This window comes from Quercus lobata, chromosome 2 (genome assembly GCF_001633185.2).
Source record: "Quercus lobata isolate SW786 chromosome 2, ValleyOak3.0 Primary Assembly, whole genome shotgun sequence".
Taxonomy (NCBI): Eukaryota; Viridiplantae; Streptophyta; class Magnoliopsida; order Fagales; family Fagaceae; genus Quercus; species Quercus lobata.
Window position 1 is genome coordinate 44730863 of NC_044905.1, and position 17346 is coordinate 44748208.

The 17346-nt window shown below is 36.3% G+C and overlaps 2 protein-coding genes across 4 annotated transcripts; one reads left to right on the plus strand and one right to left on the minus strand.

Moving 5' to 3' along the window:
• The first annotated feature begins 1889 nt into the window (after nucleotides 1-1889).
• LOC115975690 lies at nucleotides 1890-9037 on the plus strand. 3 transcript variants are annotated; one of them, XM_031096575.1, is made up of 5 exons: nucleotides 1890-2070; nucleotides 2965-5383; nucleotides 5783-6061; nucleotides 6681-7392; nucleotides 8062-9037. In XM_031096575.1, the coding sequence occupies exons 2-5, from the start codon at nucleotides 3034-3036 to the stop codon at nucleotides 8699-8701; spliced, it is 3981 nt and encodes a 1326-aa protein (XP_030952435.1). In that variant the 5' UTR covers nucleotides 1890-2070; nucleotides 2965-3033; the 3' UTR covers nucleotides 8702-9037. The 3 variants fall into 3 exon arrangements, with proteins under 3 accessions (XP_030952435.1, XP_030952437.1, XP_030952436.1); XM_031096577.1 differs by having other exon boundaries at nucleotides 5852-6061; nucleotides 8062-9034; XM_031096576.1 differs by lacking the exon at nucleotides 1890-2070 and having other exon boundaries at nucleotides 2931-5383.
• A 1947-nt stretch (nucleotides 9038-10984) lies between these two features.
• On the minus strand, nucleotides 10985-15389 carry LOC115975691 (methyltransferase-like protein 5). The gene is made up of 9 exons (XM_031096578.1): nucleotides 15249-15389; nucleotides 15098-15154; nucleotides 14265-14362; nucleotides 13815-13884; nucleotides 13327-13375; nucleotides 12296-12384; nucleotides 12155-12202; nucleotides 11548-11607; nucleotides 10985-11336 (listed from the first exon to the last, which is right to left on the minus strand). The coding sequence occupies exons 1-9, from the start codon at nucleotides 15306-15308 to the stop codon at nucleotides 11226-11228; spliced, it is 642 nt and encodes a 213-aa protein (XP_030952438.1). The 5' UTR covers nucleotides 15309-15389; the 3' UTR covers nucleotides 10985-11225.
• Nucleotides 15390-17346: the final 1957 nt, after the last annotated feature.

The following is a 17346-nucleotide window of genomic DNA, read 5'->3' on the forward strand; positions in this document are numbered from 1 at the left end:
TTTATTTTACTATTTAGCTTATTTTTGCTACTATTCATGGGTCCCACTACACTTTTTGTACTATTCATAGGTCTCACCATACTATTTCAACTAATTTTTACCTTGATTTACAGTAGTTTCAGTAAAAAGTTTTCATTCTCAGCAAAATAAGCAGATATCAAACAAACTCTTATTTGAATGCTAGATTCTTGTGAATTGTTTGAATTGATTGGCTCAAGAAAATTCTTAGGTAGGTGAAGAATGTTTTTTAGCCAAAGTTTCAAAATTTTTACAAATATGCATTTAGATTTTTCTTTTTTCTTTTTTTTTTTCTTTTTTTTTTTAACGGAAGTGGGTTACAGAACCCTAATAGAGGTAACTTCGGGTGGGTAAAGTGTCAAGTTTTAAACCACGGGTAAGTAAGATGAAAATGAGTCTAACCACAAGTGGGTTTACTATAATTTACCCTTTTTATATTTTGTTTTGTTTCTGGGCAAGCAAACAGAAAATGGTTACCCAAATGTCAAATGTGAAAAGAGAATGGTTCCAAGGAAAGAATTGAAGGCAGGAAGGTGTCTAAGTTTGTGTAATCGTGTGCGTGTGTGTGTTATCTGTTTTGGCCAACATTGTGTCCAAAGGTGTTGTGGTGATCAATGGTAGTGGAGGAGAGCGAAGACAATGAGTTTTCATTGGCAATCAAGTGGCAGTGTTACTGGTAGTAGATGCTAGAAGAGTTTATTTGGGTTTGAGTGAGAATAATAGTCAAATATGGTCTAAATCTAGGTTTGAGTTTCATGTTTTTATGTTTGGTTGACAAGAAAGAAAGTGCAAGGAAAATTGGGAATGATCTAAATTTTTGTTTTCTGTCTTTTAAAATTGGGAGATTAATTTTTTTTTTTAATTTTGTTAATTTAAATGCTGATATTGTATTTTTTTTAAGTTATTAAAAATTTATATTATTTTTTATTAGCCATGTCAACTTTAAGTGTGCCAACAATACGTACTGTTTGCCACATAAGCATTTCCGTTAGTAAGTTAATTGTATAAATCAAATTGACTACTACCAAAATGTAAGGATCAAATTGACTGTGACTACGAAATGGTATATTTGTCATTATTTTTATTTAATGGATTGAACATGTTACAAATTTGATTAATTAGGAAATTTTATTTTTATTTTTTGTTATTGAATAAACATTTTATTGTTCGTATGTAAGCTTTTATTTATTTATTTATTTATTTAAGGGATTAAAGATTATGTTTGAGGGGCCACAATTATTTTTCAAGTAATGTTATGTCCACAATATTTAACAAATCTTATGTGACATGCTATATTTATGAGTAAAAAAAGTGATGTCAATATTGGGCTCAAATCAAAATCAATAACAACTTACCGCATAGGATTTATTATGAAATTATAGTAAAAATGACTTTTATTTTTATTGAACTCAAATTCTTGTAATTCTCAAATCATGGTATTCAACATTTTTATTTAGGGTGGTCAAAATAGATTAATTTAGTGTGTGTATATATATATATATATATATATGCAATTTTTTTTTTTGCAAGTATCCTGACCGAAACGTGGAGCAGCCGCAACTGGATGCAAATCTCTCTCCTGTCCTCCACCAGCACTTGTTACAATTTAATTTTATAAAAGAATTTATTAATTGGAGCACCCGTTAGACAGTTACCCAATATCACTTGCACAACATGAGTTTATTTTTGGGCCTACTGCCTGCTCTTATTTGTGCAGTACCAAATTTTGGGTCCAAATAGTACCAAACTCCAATCTTGAAAGGCCCAAAAGAATAAGAAATAGTACCAGTACTATTAGTGATAATATCATGGTCTTGCTGGCTTGGCTGGCTCTACCCCTCGAGCCAAAAGAGCCGAAGAACCTCGTCCCGGATTTCCTATCCATCATGAGCTATAAAAAAAAACAATGTCATAAAAGATAAGGATTTAAAGCCCCACCTTTCATTTCCCTCCCTTCACCACTGAACGAGCAAAGTTCAGACACTCTTTAACATTTTCTAACTCTCTAAGTACTACTCTTTTGAGTTCTTTTAGGCTCTTCAGGCTTCAAAGGTACTACCTTTACTTTGTTTGGACAAATGGGTCTTTGACTTTTATACTGCTTTGTGAATTTGGATGACCTTCAATATTGGGTTGTTGTTAATTTATGTGGGTTTTGGTTATTTACTGCTCTTACCTGCTCTTGTGGCTATGGGGCTGTTTCAGCAATTTGTGAATTCTTGTGATATTTGTTGAACTTTTCTTCCTTCATTAGTCGTTGAATTGCTGTAGAAAGCTTGGTGTGTTGGGTTGTTTAGTTGTGAATGGTTTGCCAGTTGTAGTACACTGATGGAGAATTGTGTGAATTGGATTGTAGACACAGGATTGGGGACAAGTGCTTGTATCTTCTCATTTTTTTTAATGCTTTGAAATGTACCTTAAGGCTGTATTTTTTAAATTGATTTCTAAAAATTACGAAATTGATTTTCTGACAATTTCTTATCACATTGAACAATGGAGAGGATAAATATCCTTGTGTTGTGCCACTGATTATTTTCATGGGAACATTGATTGAATTATCTGCCTTGATGTTGGTTGCTTAGATTCTTTTGTATTCCACTATCAGGATAAACTATGTCCAGATATATGAATTGAGTTTTAGTTCATGTTTTTATGTATTTTTAAAATTAGCTTCTGTTGGGTTTTCGCATGATTAGATTTCCTCATTTCCATGTGTTGTATTGAACATGAAACTGATTTGCGGAGCAAAAAATTTTATCACAAAGCTCTAGATGGTAGTTCATGCATTCGATTGCAAATGTCTCTTGCTGTGCCAAATTGGTGACTTCTTCTATATCTTCTGAAGACATTAAGCATCTTGGTTTGAAAGTCACCCCAACAGCAGGTGTCTAATTAAATCTCAAACTCTCAAGGGTTCTGTCATGCCCCATTTTTATGTTTGTGCAGGAAAAGCAAGGGATGAAGAACTTATTTTAGCTGCAGACTAATAGCTCGACTTTTGTAATTCAAGTCAATATGACGCCAGTAATGCCATATTCTATAAGCAATATTTCACTTATTCCTGGAACTGTGTTTGCAACAAGGAAGAACAATTGTTTGACAAGATCCAGTTTGGCAAGGAAACCTACAAAACTTACACCATCTCCCCAGAAGTGTCTGTTACCTCTGTCAACTTCTATTAAATTGTTCCCTCAGTATAGTAGGGGATGTTCTTTACATCATATATCTAGAATCCATAGATTATCAGCCACAGGAACTGATGTGGCAGTGGAGGCAGATTCACCTATTGCAGATGAAGATTCCTCAGGAGCATCAGAAGATCCATCCGGTGGAGTTGGAGGTAGTGAAAAATTGTCCAATAAACCAGATGCCAGTCCTACTTCAATTATGTCCAGACGTTCAAGACCTGTTAGGAAAAGTGAGATGCCACCTGTAAAAGATGAGGAACTGGTTCCTGGTGCAAGTTTTACCGGGAAAGTTAGATCAATCCAGCCATTTGGTGCTTTTGTTGATTTTGGAGCTTTCACTGATGGGCTGGTGCATGTTTCCAGGTTGAGTGATAGCTATGTTAAGGATGTCGGAAGTATTGTTTCTGTTGGCCAAGAGGTGAAGGTAAGATTAGTTGAAGCAAACACTGAGACAGGACGAATTTCTCTCACTATGCGTGAAAGGGATGATGCTAGTAACCTGCGGCAACGGAAAGATTCTCCTGCCAGTGGTGATAAGGCTGGACCAGCCAATAGGAATTTTCCAATGTCTAACCAGAGGAGGGATGAGGTAAAAAAAAGTTCAAAGTTTGTCAAGGGGCAGGACCTAGAGGGCACAGTGAAGAATATGACAAGGTCTGGTGCATTTATATCTCTTCCTGATGGGGAAGAAGGTTTCTTGCCCATGTCAGAGGAAGTTGATGAAGGATTTGGAACTCTTATGGGGAACTCTTCACTACAGGTTGGCCAAGAAGTCAGTGTCCGGGTGTTGCGTATCTCAAGAGGGCGGGTAACCTTGACAATGAAGAAAGAAGAAGATATTGCAAAGTTGGATTCACAGCTCAACCAAGGGGTTGTCCATGCTGCGACAAACCCTTTTGTGCTTGCTTTTCGTAAAAACAAGGATATTTCTATGTTTTTGGATGAGAGGGAGAAATTAGTGAAAGCAACTGAAGCAATAACAAAGACTTCAGAAAAAATAGAAGAAAAAGTAAACCAAAGCAAAACCGGGTCTGATGAAGTGCAGGAGCAGCAGGCTCAACCAGCAAGCAGCTATGAGAGGATGGTCAGTGTCCCTTCTACTGTGGAAGAAACAATTGAAGAAGATGAAGCTTCTTCAAAGGAGGCAGATGTGGGAGCCACTGCGTTAGATGATGCCTCAACCAATATTGCAGACAATGAGGAGGACCCTGCCTCTAGCTCAACACAAAGTATTGACAGTGCTGCCCAAACCATAGATAAAGAAGCAGAGTTGAGTGCAGAAATTCTAGCTCCAGAAGAAAATATGTCTACTTCCAGTGAGATAACTGAAGAGGCTTCCCCAACAGATGGTTTGGAAAGTGATGAAAAATCTGATTCGCTTGGTGAAATAAATGATGAAGCTTCTTCAGTGGGGGTTGATTTGGTAGCCAGCACATTAGATGTTACGTCAACCAATGTTGCAGATGATGAAAAGAACTTGCAAAGCACTATCTCTAGCTCAATGCCAACTCTGGATGGTGCCGTTCAAACCATAGAGAAAGAAGCAGAGGTGAGTTCTGAAATTTCAGCTCCTGAAGGGAGTGTATCTACATTCAGTAAGATAACTGAAGAGGCTTCCCAAACAGATGGATTGAAAAGTGATGAAAAATCTGATTCGCTTGGTGAAATAAATGATGAAGCTTCTTCAACGGAGGTGGATGTGGTAGCCAGAACATTAGATCATACATCAACTGATGTTTCAGATGATGAAAAGAACCTGCAAAGCACTATCCCTGGCTCAACACCAACTCTGGATGACGCCGTTCAAACCATAGAGAAAGAAGCAGAGGTGACTTCTGAAATTTCAGCTCCTGAAGGGAGTGTATCTACTGCAAATCAGATAATTGAGCAGGCAATTACAACAGATGGACTAGAAATTGAAGGAAAATCCAAGTCATCTAATGAAATATCTGATCAAATCTTGTCTTCAGAAATTCCAGCCGCAGTAGACATTATAGAGGGTCAAGCTGATGTTGCAGTAGTGAATCATGAACTCCAGATACAAGCATCTAGTGCGGAGAATGAACTTCCTTCTGGTGCACCAACTGAAGATAATGAGGTTGGACCCAACCCTGATAAAAATGGAAGTATAACCAGCTCAGGTTTAAAACCAGATGCTCCTACCCAGGAAACCAAAGGTTTGTGCCCTCCCCAGCTCTCTCTGTTTTTTGTGTCTTCTATTCTGTGTAGTTTCTGTAATAACTCCTTGTCTGAGGTGGTCACTTGAAACCAAACATTATTAATTCCTGTACAATAATGTATCAGTTAATATATTTAACAGTAAAAGATAATTTGTAAGATATATCATAGGAAGGTTCATCCAGTGAACATGTAATTGTTGAGACACCTCTCCTATTATAATCTTTGCTGTGGTTCATGTTGCAAATTTTTTTTCTATGCAATCTTTTTGTTGGGTTTGATGGTAATGATGGATTGGTAAGTACTGTATGGATTTAGGTCCTTTGATTTTGCATTTCTCAAGATGTTTTTGTTTCACTTTGGTGGGTATATGTTTGAATTGTCAATTCTATGTACAGACGGAGAGGAAAATGATGAAAGTTCTGATCTCTCTGGAAAATTAGCTGATGATCAAGTTATCTCTTCAGGAAGTCAAGCAATCAAAGAAGTTGTAGAGAGCCCTGTTGACAGTACCAATGATGCCATGCAGAATCAAAAACCTGCTGCAGAGAGTGAAATTCCTTGTGCCTCACAAGTTGAAGATGACAATGTGGAAGCTGCCCCTGAGAAAAATGGCAGCATGACTAATTCAATTGGACACAATGGCAGTTCTTCCCCCAAGGAAAGCATAACTAAAGGTTTTTATTCTCTCCATTTTGCCTGTTCCTTTCCCTAGCTTTAATGCTTCTCACAATTTTTTTTTGTCAAACCCAAAGTAAACAAGTTAAAAATTATAACTTGAAGACAAACCTAAATAACATTCGTTTGATACATTAGTTCATTAGTATGGAAAGGGTTGGGATTGTCCAATGGTTCTGAAGCATGACCGTGTGATAGAGGAAGAAACTTGGTGTGATGATGTAGGTAGTGTAAATATGCATATAGATAATAACATTTTCATGTACATGCATTAATATATGTTAATGTATGTAAAATATAGAATCTAATCATATGAGGATGGACCAAGAACTATCTTTTTTTCTACTCTCTTTTTTATTTTATTGCAATATTTATTGTACATCATAGTTTGTTATCTGATACCAAGACATTTGCCAATTCATAAAAGGATATTATAAAGTATAAACCAAGAATAAGAATGGGCCAACTCTTCAATAGATGTTCTTTTGGCTATTAAAAACTTTAGGCCTTGGCATATTAAGGAAGGATGTCATCAATAAGAATTCAACTGTGTTTAGTAGCAATCTTCTACTGGTTAGTTGTCTCCTCTTTTAACATCTATTTATATTTGGATTGTAGCTGCTATATCACCAGCTCTTGTGAAGCAGCTGCGTGAAGAAACAGGAGCTGGAATGATGGATTGCAAGAAAGCTCTCTCAGAGACTGGAGGGGACGTTGTTAAAGCTCAGGAATTCCTTAGAAAGAAAGGCTTAGCAAGTGCAGAAAAGAAAGCCAGCAGAGCCACTGCTGAAGGAAGGATAGGTTCCTACATTCATGATAGCAGGATTGGTGTCTTGGTAGAGGTAAACTGTGAGACAGATTTTGTTTCTCGCGGTGACATTTTTAAGGAGCTGGTAGATGATCTAGCCATGCAAGTGGCTGCATGCCCTCAAGTACAGTATCTTGTTACAGAAGATGTTCCAAAAGAAATTGTGAACAAGGAAAGAGAGATTGAGATGCAGAAGGAAGATCTATTGTCAAAGCCAGAGCAAATCAGATCAAAGATTGTTGAAGGGCGAATCAGGAAGAGGCTCGAGGAAGTGGCATTGCTTGAGCAGCCATACATCAAGAATGATAAGATGGTGGTAAAGGACTGGGTGAAGCAGACCATTGCAACCATTGGAGAAAATATAAAAGTGACAAGGTTTGTGCGGTACAATCTTGGAGAGGGCTTGGAAAAAAAAAGCCAGGATTTTGCTGCTGAGGTGGCAGCCCAAACTGCAGCAAAAGCAGAGCCCAAAGCAGAAAAAGAGCAGCCTGCTCCAGTGGAAGCCAAGGAAACTGTTCAAAAGTAAGTGACTGCTTTCTTTGAATTCTAACTTGCTATTGTATGTGAGTGTTTTAAAGCTGGGAAATTAGATTAGATGAAATAACCATATTATGATTTTCTTTTTCTTTTTTTTGAGAAAAAACATTCCATAGTTCAAAGAACTTGATGGTTTTTGAAAAGTAGATTGGCATCAATTTGGCATTATTTAAAATAAAATAAAAATACAAATAAATTCTAGCGTGTTGGCTCTTACCAAATATTTTTTCCTGCTCTCTCATGCACCTTGATATTATGAATCTAATATAAGATGCATCATAAATCAAGTCAAGCGTCTTATAACTCAGTGACATTGCTTGGTCTCCTTTATGAGGAGAACCAAGGTTCAAATCCTCCTCCCCCCACGTGATGTAACAATTGAATTATAAAATAAAATAAAATAATTTCAAATTCCTATATGTATGTTTCGTAAACTGAATGCTGTTGATGGTTCTTCTGGGAGAATAACTCATTAGCTCTTTATGTGAGCCAGTAAATGTGAAAAATTATCTGGAGTGGGGATGATGGACCTACCAAATATCTTTTCTTTTCCTTTTCCTTTTTTTTTTTTTTTTTTTCCACAAATTTGAAAAGAAGCCGACATTTTCTTCTATATCTTACTAATGTTGTATTTTTTTCAACTCTTTATTGTAGGCAACCAACAGTAACAGTCTCTGCCACATTGGTCAAAAAACTACGAGAAGAAACTGGAGCAGGGATGATGGACTGCAAGAAAGCTCTTTCTGAAACTGGAGGGGATCTTGAGAAGGCACAGGAATACCTTAGAAAGAAGGGTCTTTCAGCTGCTGACAAGAAATCTAGCAGGCTTGCAGCTGAAGGCAGAATAGGGTCCTACATTCATGATGCCCGCATAGGAGTTCTTATTGAAGTGAACAGCGAGACTGACTTTGTTGGTAGAAGTGAAAAATTCAAGGAGTTGGTTGATGATTTGGCAATGCAAATTGTGGCCTGCCCACAAGTGCAGTTCGTATCCATTGAAGATATTCCTAAGAGTATTGTGAACAAGGAAAAAGAGCTTGAAATGCAAAGAGAGGACCTCCTATCAAAACCCGAGAACATTAGAGAGAAAATTGTTGAGGGGAGGATCTCAAAGAGGCTTGGGGAGCTTGCTCTTCTTGAGCAGCCTTTCATTAAGAATGATGGTATTTTGGTGAAGGACTTGGTGAAACAAACTGTAGCTGAAATTGGGGAGAACATAAAAGTTAGGAGGTTTGTTCGGTTCACTCTCGGGGAAAAAGTTGAAGAAAATGCAAAAGCAGCAACTGAAGCATGAGAAGAATAAAAACACATCAATTTCAGCACAACCAGATGTGGGAAGCCTGTGGAACATGGTGCGTTAGCAAGCACAAAGATATCGAGGCTAAGACTAATTTTAGATGAGAGTTGTCTGATTCTTTTTGTTATGATTAATGTTACATACGCAGATGGCACCTATGTATGTGTTATATGATCACGAAAGCTACTTTCGGCATCTATATTTTGAGATGAAAAGAGGAGCATCTCTTAATTTGTTCTTTGCAGTATGAAAGTTGGATATACAATTCTGTGGAGGCATTTTTGAATTACTAAATATATAAGATCAAGGCATGGCAAAATACCTTTTTATTACTATTTTTTCTTGTTGAGTAAATCATTATGTTCATCCTAAAAGGGAATGTATAGATTTTTAAAGCATTATTTTTTTCAAGTCCGCACTTTAACAAAAACAAAATAAGCTCATACAAACACACACTAAACACACTAAATAAATTTTTTGGTTGCATAAGTTTAGTATTCTGATCTAGTAAGAGCTGTAGATCACGTGGGCCCATGCTCTAAGAATTTTTATGATATCTCCCCCCCATCCCCCAAACCCTATAAGGAAAAAATCTGGTTCTGCAGTTAAAAAGTTTTGCCTGAAGGTTCTTTTTGGGTAAAATGATGGTTACTTCTAACACTGAATTTGTTCTATGATGGTGCTTTTTTCCACTAAAATACAAGTCATCTTCATCCTTATATGTTCACTAGTATTGAATTTTATATGGGTTTCAAAATGAGAGTGGATTCCGTAAAATTCATGCGTTTTTGTGACATCACATTACTACTATTCTGTGCCCATTACGTTTGTGCACGAATGACATTACCTGGCATCCAAGGTATAACCATGGACATACAGGACATCAAGCGGTGGCTATTCACAGGACCTGACATTAATTTATTTGGCAGAAACTTGTTTCATTTGCGCACCAAAAATCACAATGCAAGTTTTTCAACAACTGAAATTAAGGCCTTGACTGAAGCACATTGATAGTTTGGGTAAACTTGTTCCTCAAGATGTCAAAATCAGTAGCTAGAAGTGAGGATAGGCTGTCGTGGGCAGCCAACTCCCATGGGAATTTTGATCTAAATAGTGCGTATAAATTGGCAACTTCAGGAAGTGTCAACCATGAGTTCGAGGGGGATTGGATTTGGAAAATTAAAATCCTTCCAAGAATCCAATTCTTTGCTTGGAAATGTTTTCACAATAGTATTGGTGTAAAAGGTTGCCTAGCTTCAAGAGGAGTCAGTTCTGACCCTTATTGCCCTCGGTGCAGAGACGAACCGGAAACTATTATCCACTTTTTGCGGGATTGCGGGGATAGCAAAGAACTTTGGAAGCAGTTAGGCATCTCCAAGATGGACAGGAACTTTTTTACATGTGATCTTCATACATGGCTGATCGTGAACGCTAGGAAAGAGCAACTTAATTGTCACAGCAAACCCCCCTTGAATATTGTGTTCCTTTTTGCCATTTGGATGCTATGGAAGCAAAGGAATAGTGTAATTTTTCAGAATAGAGATCCCAACCCAAATTTGGCTGCTCATATTATCAGTCAAGCAAGTGATTTTTACTGGTGTGCTGCAGAGTGGAAGAAAGCCAACAGTTTCATTATGAAGAATATTAGGTGGGAGAGGCCAAGTAGTGGTTGGAGGAAGCTAAACACGTATGGCTCCTCTTTAGGCAACCCGGGACTAGCTGGTGGAGGAGGTGTGATTAGAGAAGAGTCTGGTAATTGGGTGGTAGACTTTTCAAGAAAGATTGGTGTTACTTCGAATTTTGATGCGGAGTTATGGGCGTTAAGGGATGGCCTAACCATCTGTGTGAACAAGAACTTCCAATCTGTTGAAGTAGAGTTGGATGCAAAAGCTATAATAGATGTCCTCAAAAATCCCAATCGGACAAATCTCAATCCTTTCTCCCCTTCTGGATGACTGCAAGCAGTTAGCAGCTCAGATTCCACGCATTCGTTTCAGCCACTGCTACTGTGAAACTAATAGATGCGCTGACTACCTTGCCAGAAAAGGTGTGAAACAAAATGAAGACTTCTACATTTTTGATGTTCCTCTGGTGGAGTTACTCCCTGCTCTTAACCATGACCTGTCTGGGTTGTATGTAAGTAGGCGTTGTCCTATTGATCCGTTGCTTGTGTAGTTTCTTTGTCTTATAATCCCATTTACCAAAAAATAAAAAAGTAGTCTGTCTCATTTAAAGTAAAACAAGTCCATATAAGAAGTAGAAAAATATGAAAACCGAGTGTAAACCTGAGAATAGAAGTACATTTCAACAATTTTAATACAGCTCTCATAAAATTAAGAACTGAGTAGGGGTATAAAATTAAAAATAGGAAGGAAAAAAACGCCTCAACATTGTCTCTTCAATTGTTACAGGATACATCTATGTAAAGAACTCCAATAAAATTAGAAAGGCACATTCCTATACCTATTTTAATATTTATATTCTTTTCCTATGATTTAATCATGCACATATTGATGTGACGCTAGTTCCCCTTTCCTTGATTAACTTTGGGCACAAATCGCCAGAGGTCCACAGCAATGTCCACTTCCTTTTTCTTATGAAATTTGTATAGCTGTGGTACATCAAATCGAAGCTGACAAAATGAAAACATAACATGAATAGCTGAATAGCATGTCCACAACCAAATCATTTGTACTCATCAAACCATTTCATTAAACAGCATAAAATAAAGGAATGACTTGTGAGCAATATTGAATGGTTTGGCCGAAAATAAGGTCATATGCAATTGGCAACATCTTAATGGAAATATCAGGGTATTACTGAACAAAGCCATCTTCACCGACCTCACATAAAACCTCAGCACTACTAGCATTGAAGTCCCGCAAGGCTGCCCTTTTGATATGCTGCAATGACAAAAGAAAAATGATGGCATAAAATAACGAGATCCACATCATATGGTCCAAAATCAATTCATAGAATAATTTTAGGCATTTACTAAATAGTTTCTTGAGGTGTTTCAGAACCTATTTGTTTAGCATGAGGCTCAACTTAAGTAGTTCAGTCCAGAACAACAACCAAAAAGTAGTTCTGCCAAGCCATCAGAGGTAAAAACATAAATTTAAAGAAACAGAATGTGGCAATAATTCACCATACTGACCATCTTTCATTTATACAATAAAGATTACACATGCTAGCATCTTGAAATGCTCTCAGATTCCGCTATGTATCTAATACAGGAAATGCTTGTCTTGTAGTACAAGATTAACCGAATCTTTAGATAACTATCTTTAATCTTTCTTTTTCTTCTTATTTTTTTTGGCTGAATAACTATCTTCAATCAAATAATTAATGTGATGCATAAGACATGAATAAAGCGCAATCAACATGCCATGTTATAAAGTGAAATTAAGTTTTAATTCTAAAAGCTGGATATCAAAGGTAATTACTTACATCTCTTGTTGAGGTCTTATGCAAGGAATAAACTGCTTGAGAAGCAATCTGATAGTAAAAGCAAAATATAGAACACATATTAGAAAAAAGTATTGCTCAGATGCATTTGAAACATCCAAATAATGAGATCATTCCCACTACCTTCAAAGCCACAGAGAGGAATTCCATGTCAGCACCCTTCTTCCGGGTTCCAAATGGAGGATTCATTACAACAGTATCAACAGTTTGACCTAAATAAGTGATCAAGAAAATACAAGGAACAAAAAAGTCAAGAAAAATTAGTCACAAAGTCATGGCACACATCTAGTGAAAATGTAATATTAAAATCCAAGTTAAAATATTATCTATTATCACAGGCTCAGATGTTATCTACTAGTGTTTAAGTCACCTACCCCACTATTTTGTCAACTTTTTATTACATAAATCCCACCACCCCACCCCTTTGTAATCCCAGAGAGAGAGAAAGATTACACCTACACTGTCCTGTGCATCACATAATAAATAACTTCCAGAAACTAGCAATACAGGAAATCATCAGAGAAGCAGTTGGAAATTCAAGTCCCTGCCATCCATGCTTCTGTGAACAAAAAAACCATTCTCCACACATCTCCGTCCTTTCATCATCTTTATAAATACAACCAATGCAAGATGAAACCTATCATGGACTTTCTGCTAAAAGTTTATATGCTATCTCCCAAAATTAGTCCAGCAGTGTTTCTTGAGATAGAATATTATAGTAAAGTAAGTGACTACATACATTTTATTCTACTTGAAATTACAAAATCCTATATTTCCAAAGAAACCCTTTGTGGAGTGACAGCAATATTACACAAACGCACTGTAGCTAGTCAAAAACCAATTTGTTGCAAACTTATTAATAATAAATAATAAATAACCAATTTGTTGCAAACTTACAAGATTTCAGATTATGGAGCCTGGTTGTTACCAGCAAGAGTGAATACTAAAATAAATTTGCACAAAAAGAGAAAGAATATATTCTATTCTATCATCCTAAATGTCAACAATATACTTGGATTCCTGGAATTCTAGGGAATTATAAGTTCTAACCACCTCATTGAGCCCTGAAATTTTAATAAAAGAGTCAATTACAATATTCTGCTTCAACAAGACAGACACAAAGGGGTGGCCAGTTTGGGTTCAAAAATTGTTACCTCTCCATCCTAAGTTCTTGACATTGCACTGTATTAAATTTATATCCAACTGCAGGTTCAAGACATTAAGAAAGCAACAATACATTAGTTGAATCAACACACAAAATTATCTAATTATTGAATTCATAATCATCAACAATGAACAACCACTTACAAGAAAAATTAGGGACATATGTTGTATGTATGTATGTATGTGTGTGTGTGTGCGATATATATATATATATATATATATATATAGAGAGAGAGAGAGAGAGAGAGAGATTTACTTAAAAACATTTCCATCGCGAAACTTATATATGAAACACCCCCCCCCCCCCAAAAAAAAAAAAAAAAAAGAAAATCAATCAATCAATCAATAAATGAACAATAAAACAAAAACTATTGGGCTATTCCATTCATGCATCTCCTAATCTATGAAATAATAAACATTTCGAGATAATAAAACCTATAAACATTACAACCTAACAAATTCAAGAAAACGACCGTACCTCAAGATCCTCTGCATTTAGTGACGCAATTTCAAGAGATTGTGAATCGATGTCAATGCCAATAACATGTCTATTCAAAGTAAACAAAGTTAAGAGCAGTACAAATTAACACAAATGAGTAAACTATCATCCTTAAGTCCTAAAAATGTTTGCTTCGATTTTTAATAATGCAAATTCTTTTGCATACTTTCAAATTTGTTCAAGTTAAGGGGATTGTGAAGAAATAAGAAGAGGAAATAAATGCCAGATAGAGGCAGTAAGGAAATAGATAATGGACCATGCATAACAAAATACATGGCCTAAGATACAATAGAAAGAGAAATAAATGATAAAACGGATGACAAAGCCAAGTCTAAGCCTCAGATGCATTCTTTAAATCTCAGCCAAAATTTAGCAATTAAAACAAATGAGAGAAAGCAGAAAGAAAAGAAGGGGAAAGATGGTTCTTACTCTGCACCCAAAAGAGCTGCGGCAGCACCTAATGTACCACAGCCACAACCAAAATCGGCCACTACCTTGCTGCTTATATCCCCAAATGAATTCTCTGCCTGATATATTTTTTAAACATGTTACTTAACCCCAAAAATAACATTAATGGAAGTAGTAAAAAAAAAGACACGTCAATTAAGGAAGTAACAAAGAATGAGTTCAAATGGAATACAATGTCGGAAAAGGATATGTGACCCTGACTAGTTTGTTCAGGATCCATACCCAACCTCAAAATTTTGGGACCAGGGCTTGGTTTTTGGAGGTGGTGTGGTTACTTATCCCAAAAATAATAATAATAAAATAAAATATCATGTTAACCACCAAAAAGAAAATTTACAGTAACAAAGTGGAAGCATAATGTTAAATTCTACCACAATCATAGGAAATTGTAGCTCTTGGCATAACACCAAAAATTACAGGCCATGCCATTTGGTTCAAAATATTACCCCCATAACATTTCCACCTTCAAAAAAGCGACTTATAAGTGGCTTTATTTCAGGATTGAGATAAGCACAGAGAAATTCAAGCTACTATCACAAACAAATACTTAAAAGAAAAAAGCTACAATCTTCTCTTTTTTTCCCTAATTTGAAAGTTGGATGCAAGTTTTGTTTAAAGACAGTGAAGTAGCCAAAGTTGTCAATTTTACAAGCCCATAAGCAATTTCGACAAAGACCAAGATCGGCAAACAAACAAAAGGGATTGATACAACCAAAATTAGAATCAGATAAAGCTAATATAATTTTTTTTGACTTATAGAGATGTATAAGAGAAGTTGGAGAAGAGAGGAATACAGTGAAGAGCATGCGAGAGGCAATGTGGGGTCCAGTTGGGTATTGTTCCAGCTCCACCTGCAGCATAGAGAATGATGAATCAGAAAGAGGTATGATTAAACACTCATGTCTGTCTGTTGGTATTTATTTGAGGAGAGAGAGAGAGAGAGACCTTTGGGTTGGAGAACTGTTGAAGATCACCGAGGAGGCCTTCTAGTTGCTTCAGCTTCATCTTTGTGTGGAGAAAGATTCCTCGGACGAAACACTCGCATACGCGCAAAGAGAGAGACTCTTCGGGTTCAAACTTTTTTTTTTTTTTAGCTCGTCGTTCATGCTTACATACAATACAAGACAACGAAGCTTGTCCCCCTTTTTTTTTTCTTTTTTTTCTTTTTTTTTTTAGTTTTTTTTTTTAGTCCTCTTACGTTCAATTTTATTATTTCAGCTGCTCAAATGGTCTAATTGGTTTTTACAGTGGTCTTTCCAAATCAGGCATATCAAAGAAAAAGATAATTTGATTATTGACTATCTTCCTAAAAAATCCTCAAGCACTAATACCACAGTCATTTCTTCATCCTTGTATGTATACCCTATCACAGATCTATCCTCATCCTCACATTCATATTCCATAACTGATATGATAGAAAGCCTTCCCTCAGATATAAAAGACCACATAAAAACCTTAACCCTCGAAGCCAAATCCAAAAGAATCATTAGAGTCCTCTATGATTACCTTAAACAACATTACAACCATTTTCTAGCCATCTATCCTAACCCTGACTAGCCATGGAAAACACATTTTGCCTTTTGGATATCCAATTGGACTGTTTTCCATTACCTTTACATGTGGTATCTGTTCAATGAGTATTACTTGTGCATTCATTTTGAACCAGGAAATTGAAACTTTTCAATTCCATTCTTTACTGCAAGTATTTCTTTAAACGTGGAATGGTAATGGAGCTCTGAGGTCTTGAATGCACCACTTTTGTATCCACAAAGATTCCTTCTTCCATCAATTTCTTCAATTCAAGCTATCTATACTTCTCAGCCTGCTTTAGTCTCTTTGGCAAGCCCCATTCCTATTGCCCAAGTTCACATTCTCCTTGACATATAATCTAGACCTACCCCTGTCGTTGCCCTATTTAATACCGGAGCAGTAGCAACAATCATTCATCCCAAAATTTTACCTGAAGAATTCTAGTTACCTCATTACCAGATGTTCCGTGTAGCAAATGGAGAAACATTCCCAATCACAAAAAAAAAAAAAAAAAAAAAAAAAAAAAAAAAGGGCAAACCCATACTCATCAGAATTTTCCCAACCCTCACCATAAAACATCAAGTTCTTGGATCACCTCTCACTGGTAGAGACCTTCTTATAGGCTTTGATATCCTTCACCAAACCTTAGATGGTCATCAAAAGGACTTTCACATAAACATCTCCTTACTTGGACCCAAGTTCCTCACTTGTTCGTTGTTGATCCTTATGATTCCCTAAGACTCCAGATCATTAATGAATATTGTGCAAATAGCCATTTTGAGTTCTTACAAAAAAAATCCAAATCCCTTGTGGATGAACCCAGACTTTTTCATACGCCTTCCCTTTAAAAAGAATGAAGATGTCAATCCTACAAAAGCCAACCATAGAGGAATGAATCCAGAACATTTAGCTCATTTAGCTCTAGCCAAACAAGAGGTCTCCGCACTCCTCACTGAAAGACTCATTGAACCCACTTCTTCCCCATAGGCTTGTGAAGCCTTTTATGTTAACAAGCATGCTGAGCAAATCCGAGGAAAACTCAGATTGGTAATCAACTACCAAGATCTCAATCATTTTCTAGTAGATGATATGTTTCATTTGCCAAAAAAATGTGCCCTTTTCCAGCATCTTTCAAATGCAAAAGTGTTCTCGAAGTTTGATCTTAAAGCAAGATTTTGGTAGTTAAGAATTCATTCGGAAGACAAATACAAAACAGCATTTTGCATCCCAAATCATCATTACCAGTGGATGGTTATGCCCTTTGGACTAAAAAATTCTCCATCTCAGTTTCAAAAAGCAATGGTGACCTTGTTTCAACCTCTCTTGGCAAATGCATTGATCTATGTAGATAATATTCTTCTCTTCTCAAAAGATGCAGATTCTCATGAAAAATTGCTTGCTGAATTTTATAATTTAGTGAAATCTCAAGGAATTATGCTCTCAAAGAAAAAAATGGTCATTGGGCAAACATCAATAGAGTTTTTGGGGATAACTATTTCAAATGAAAAGTATA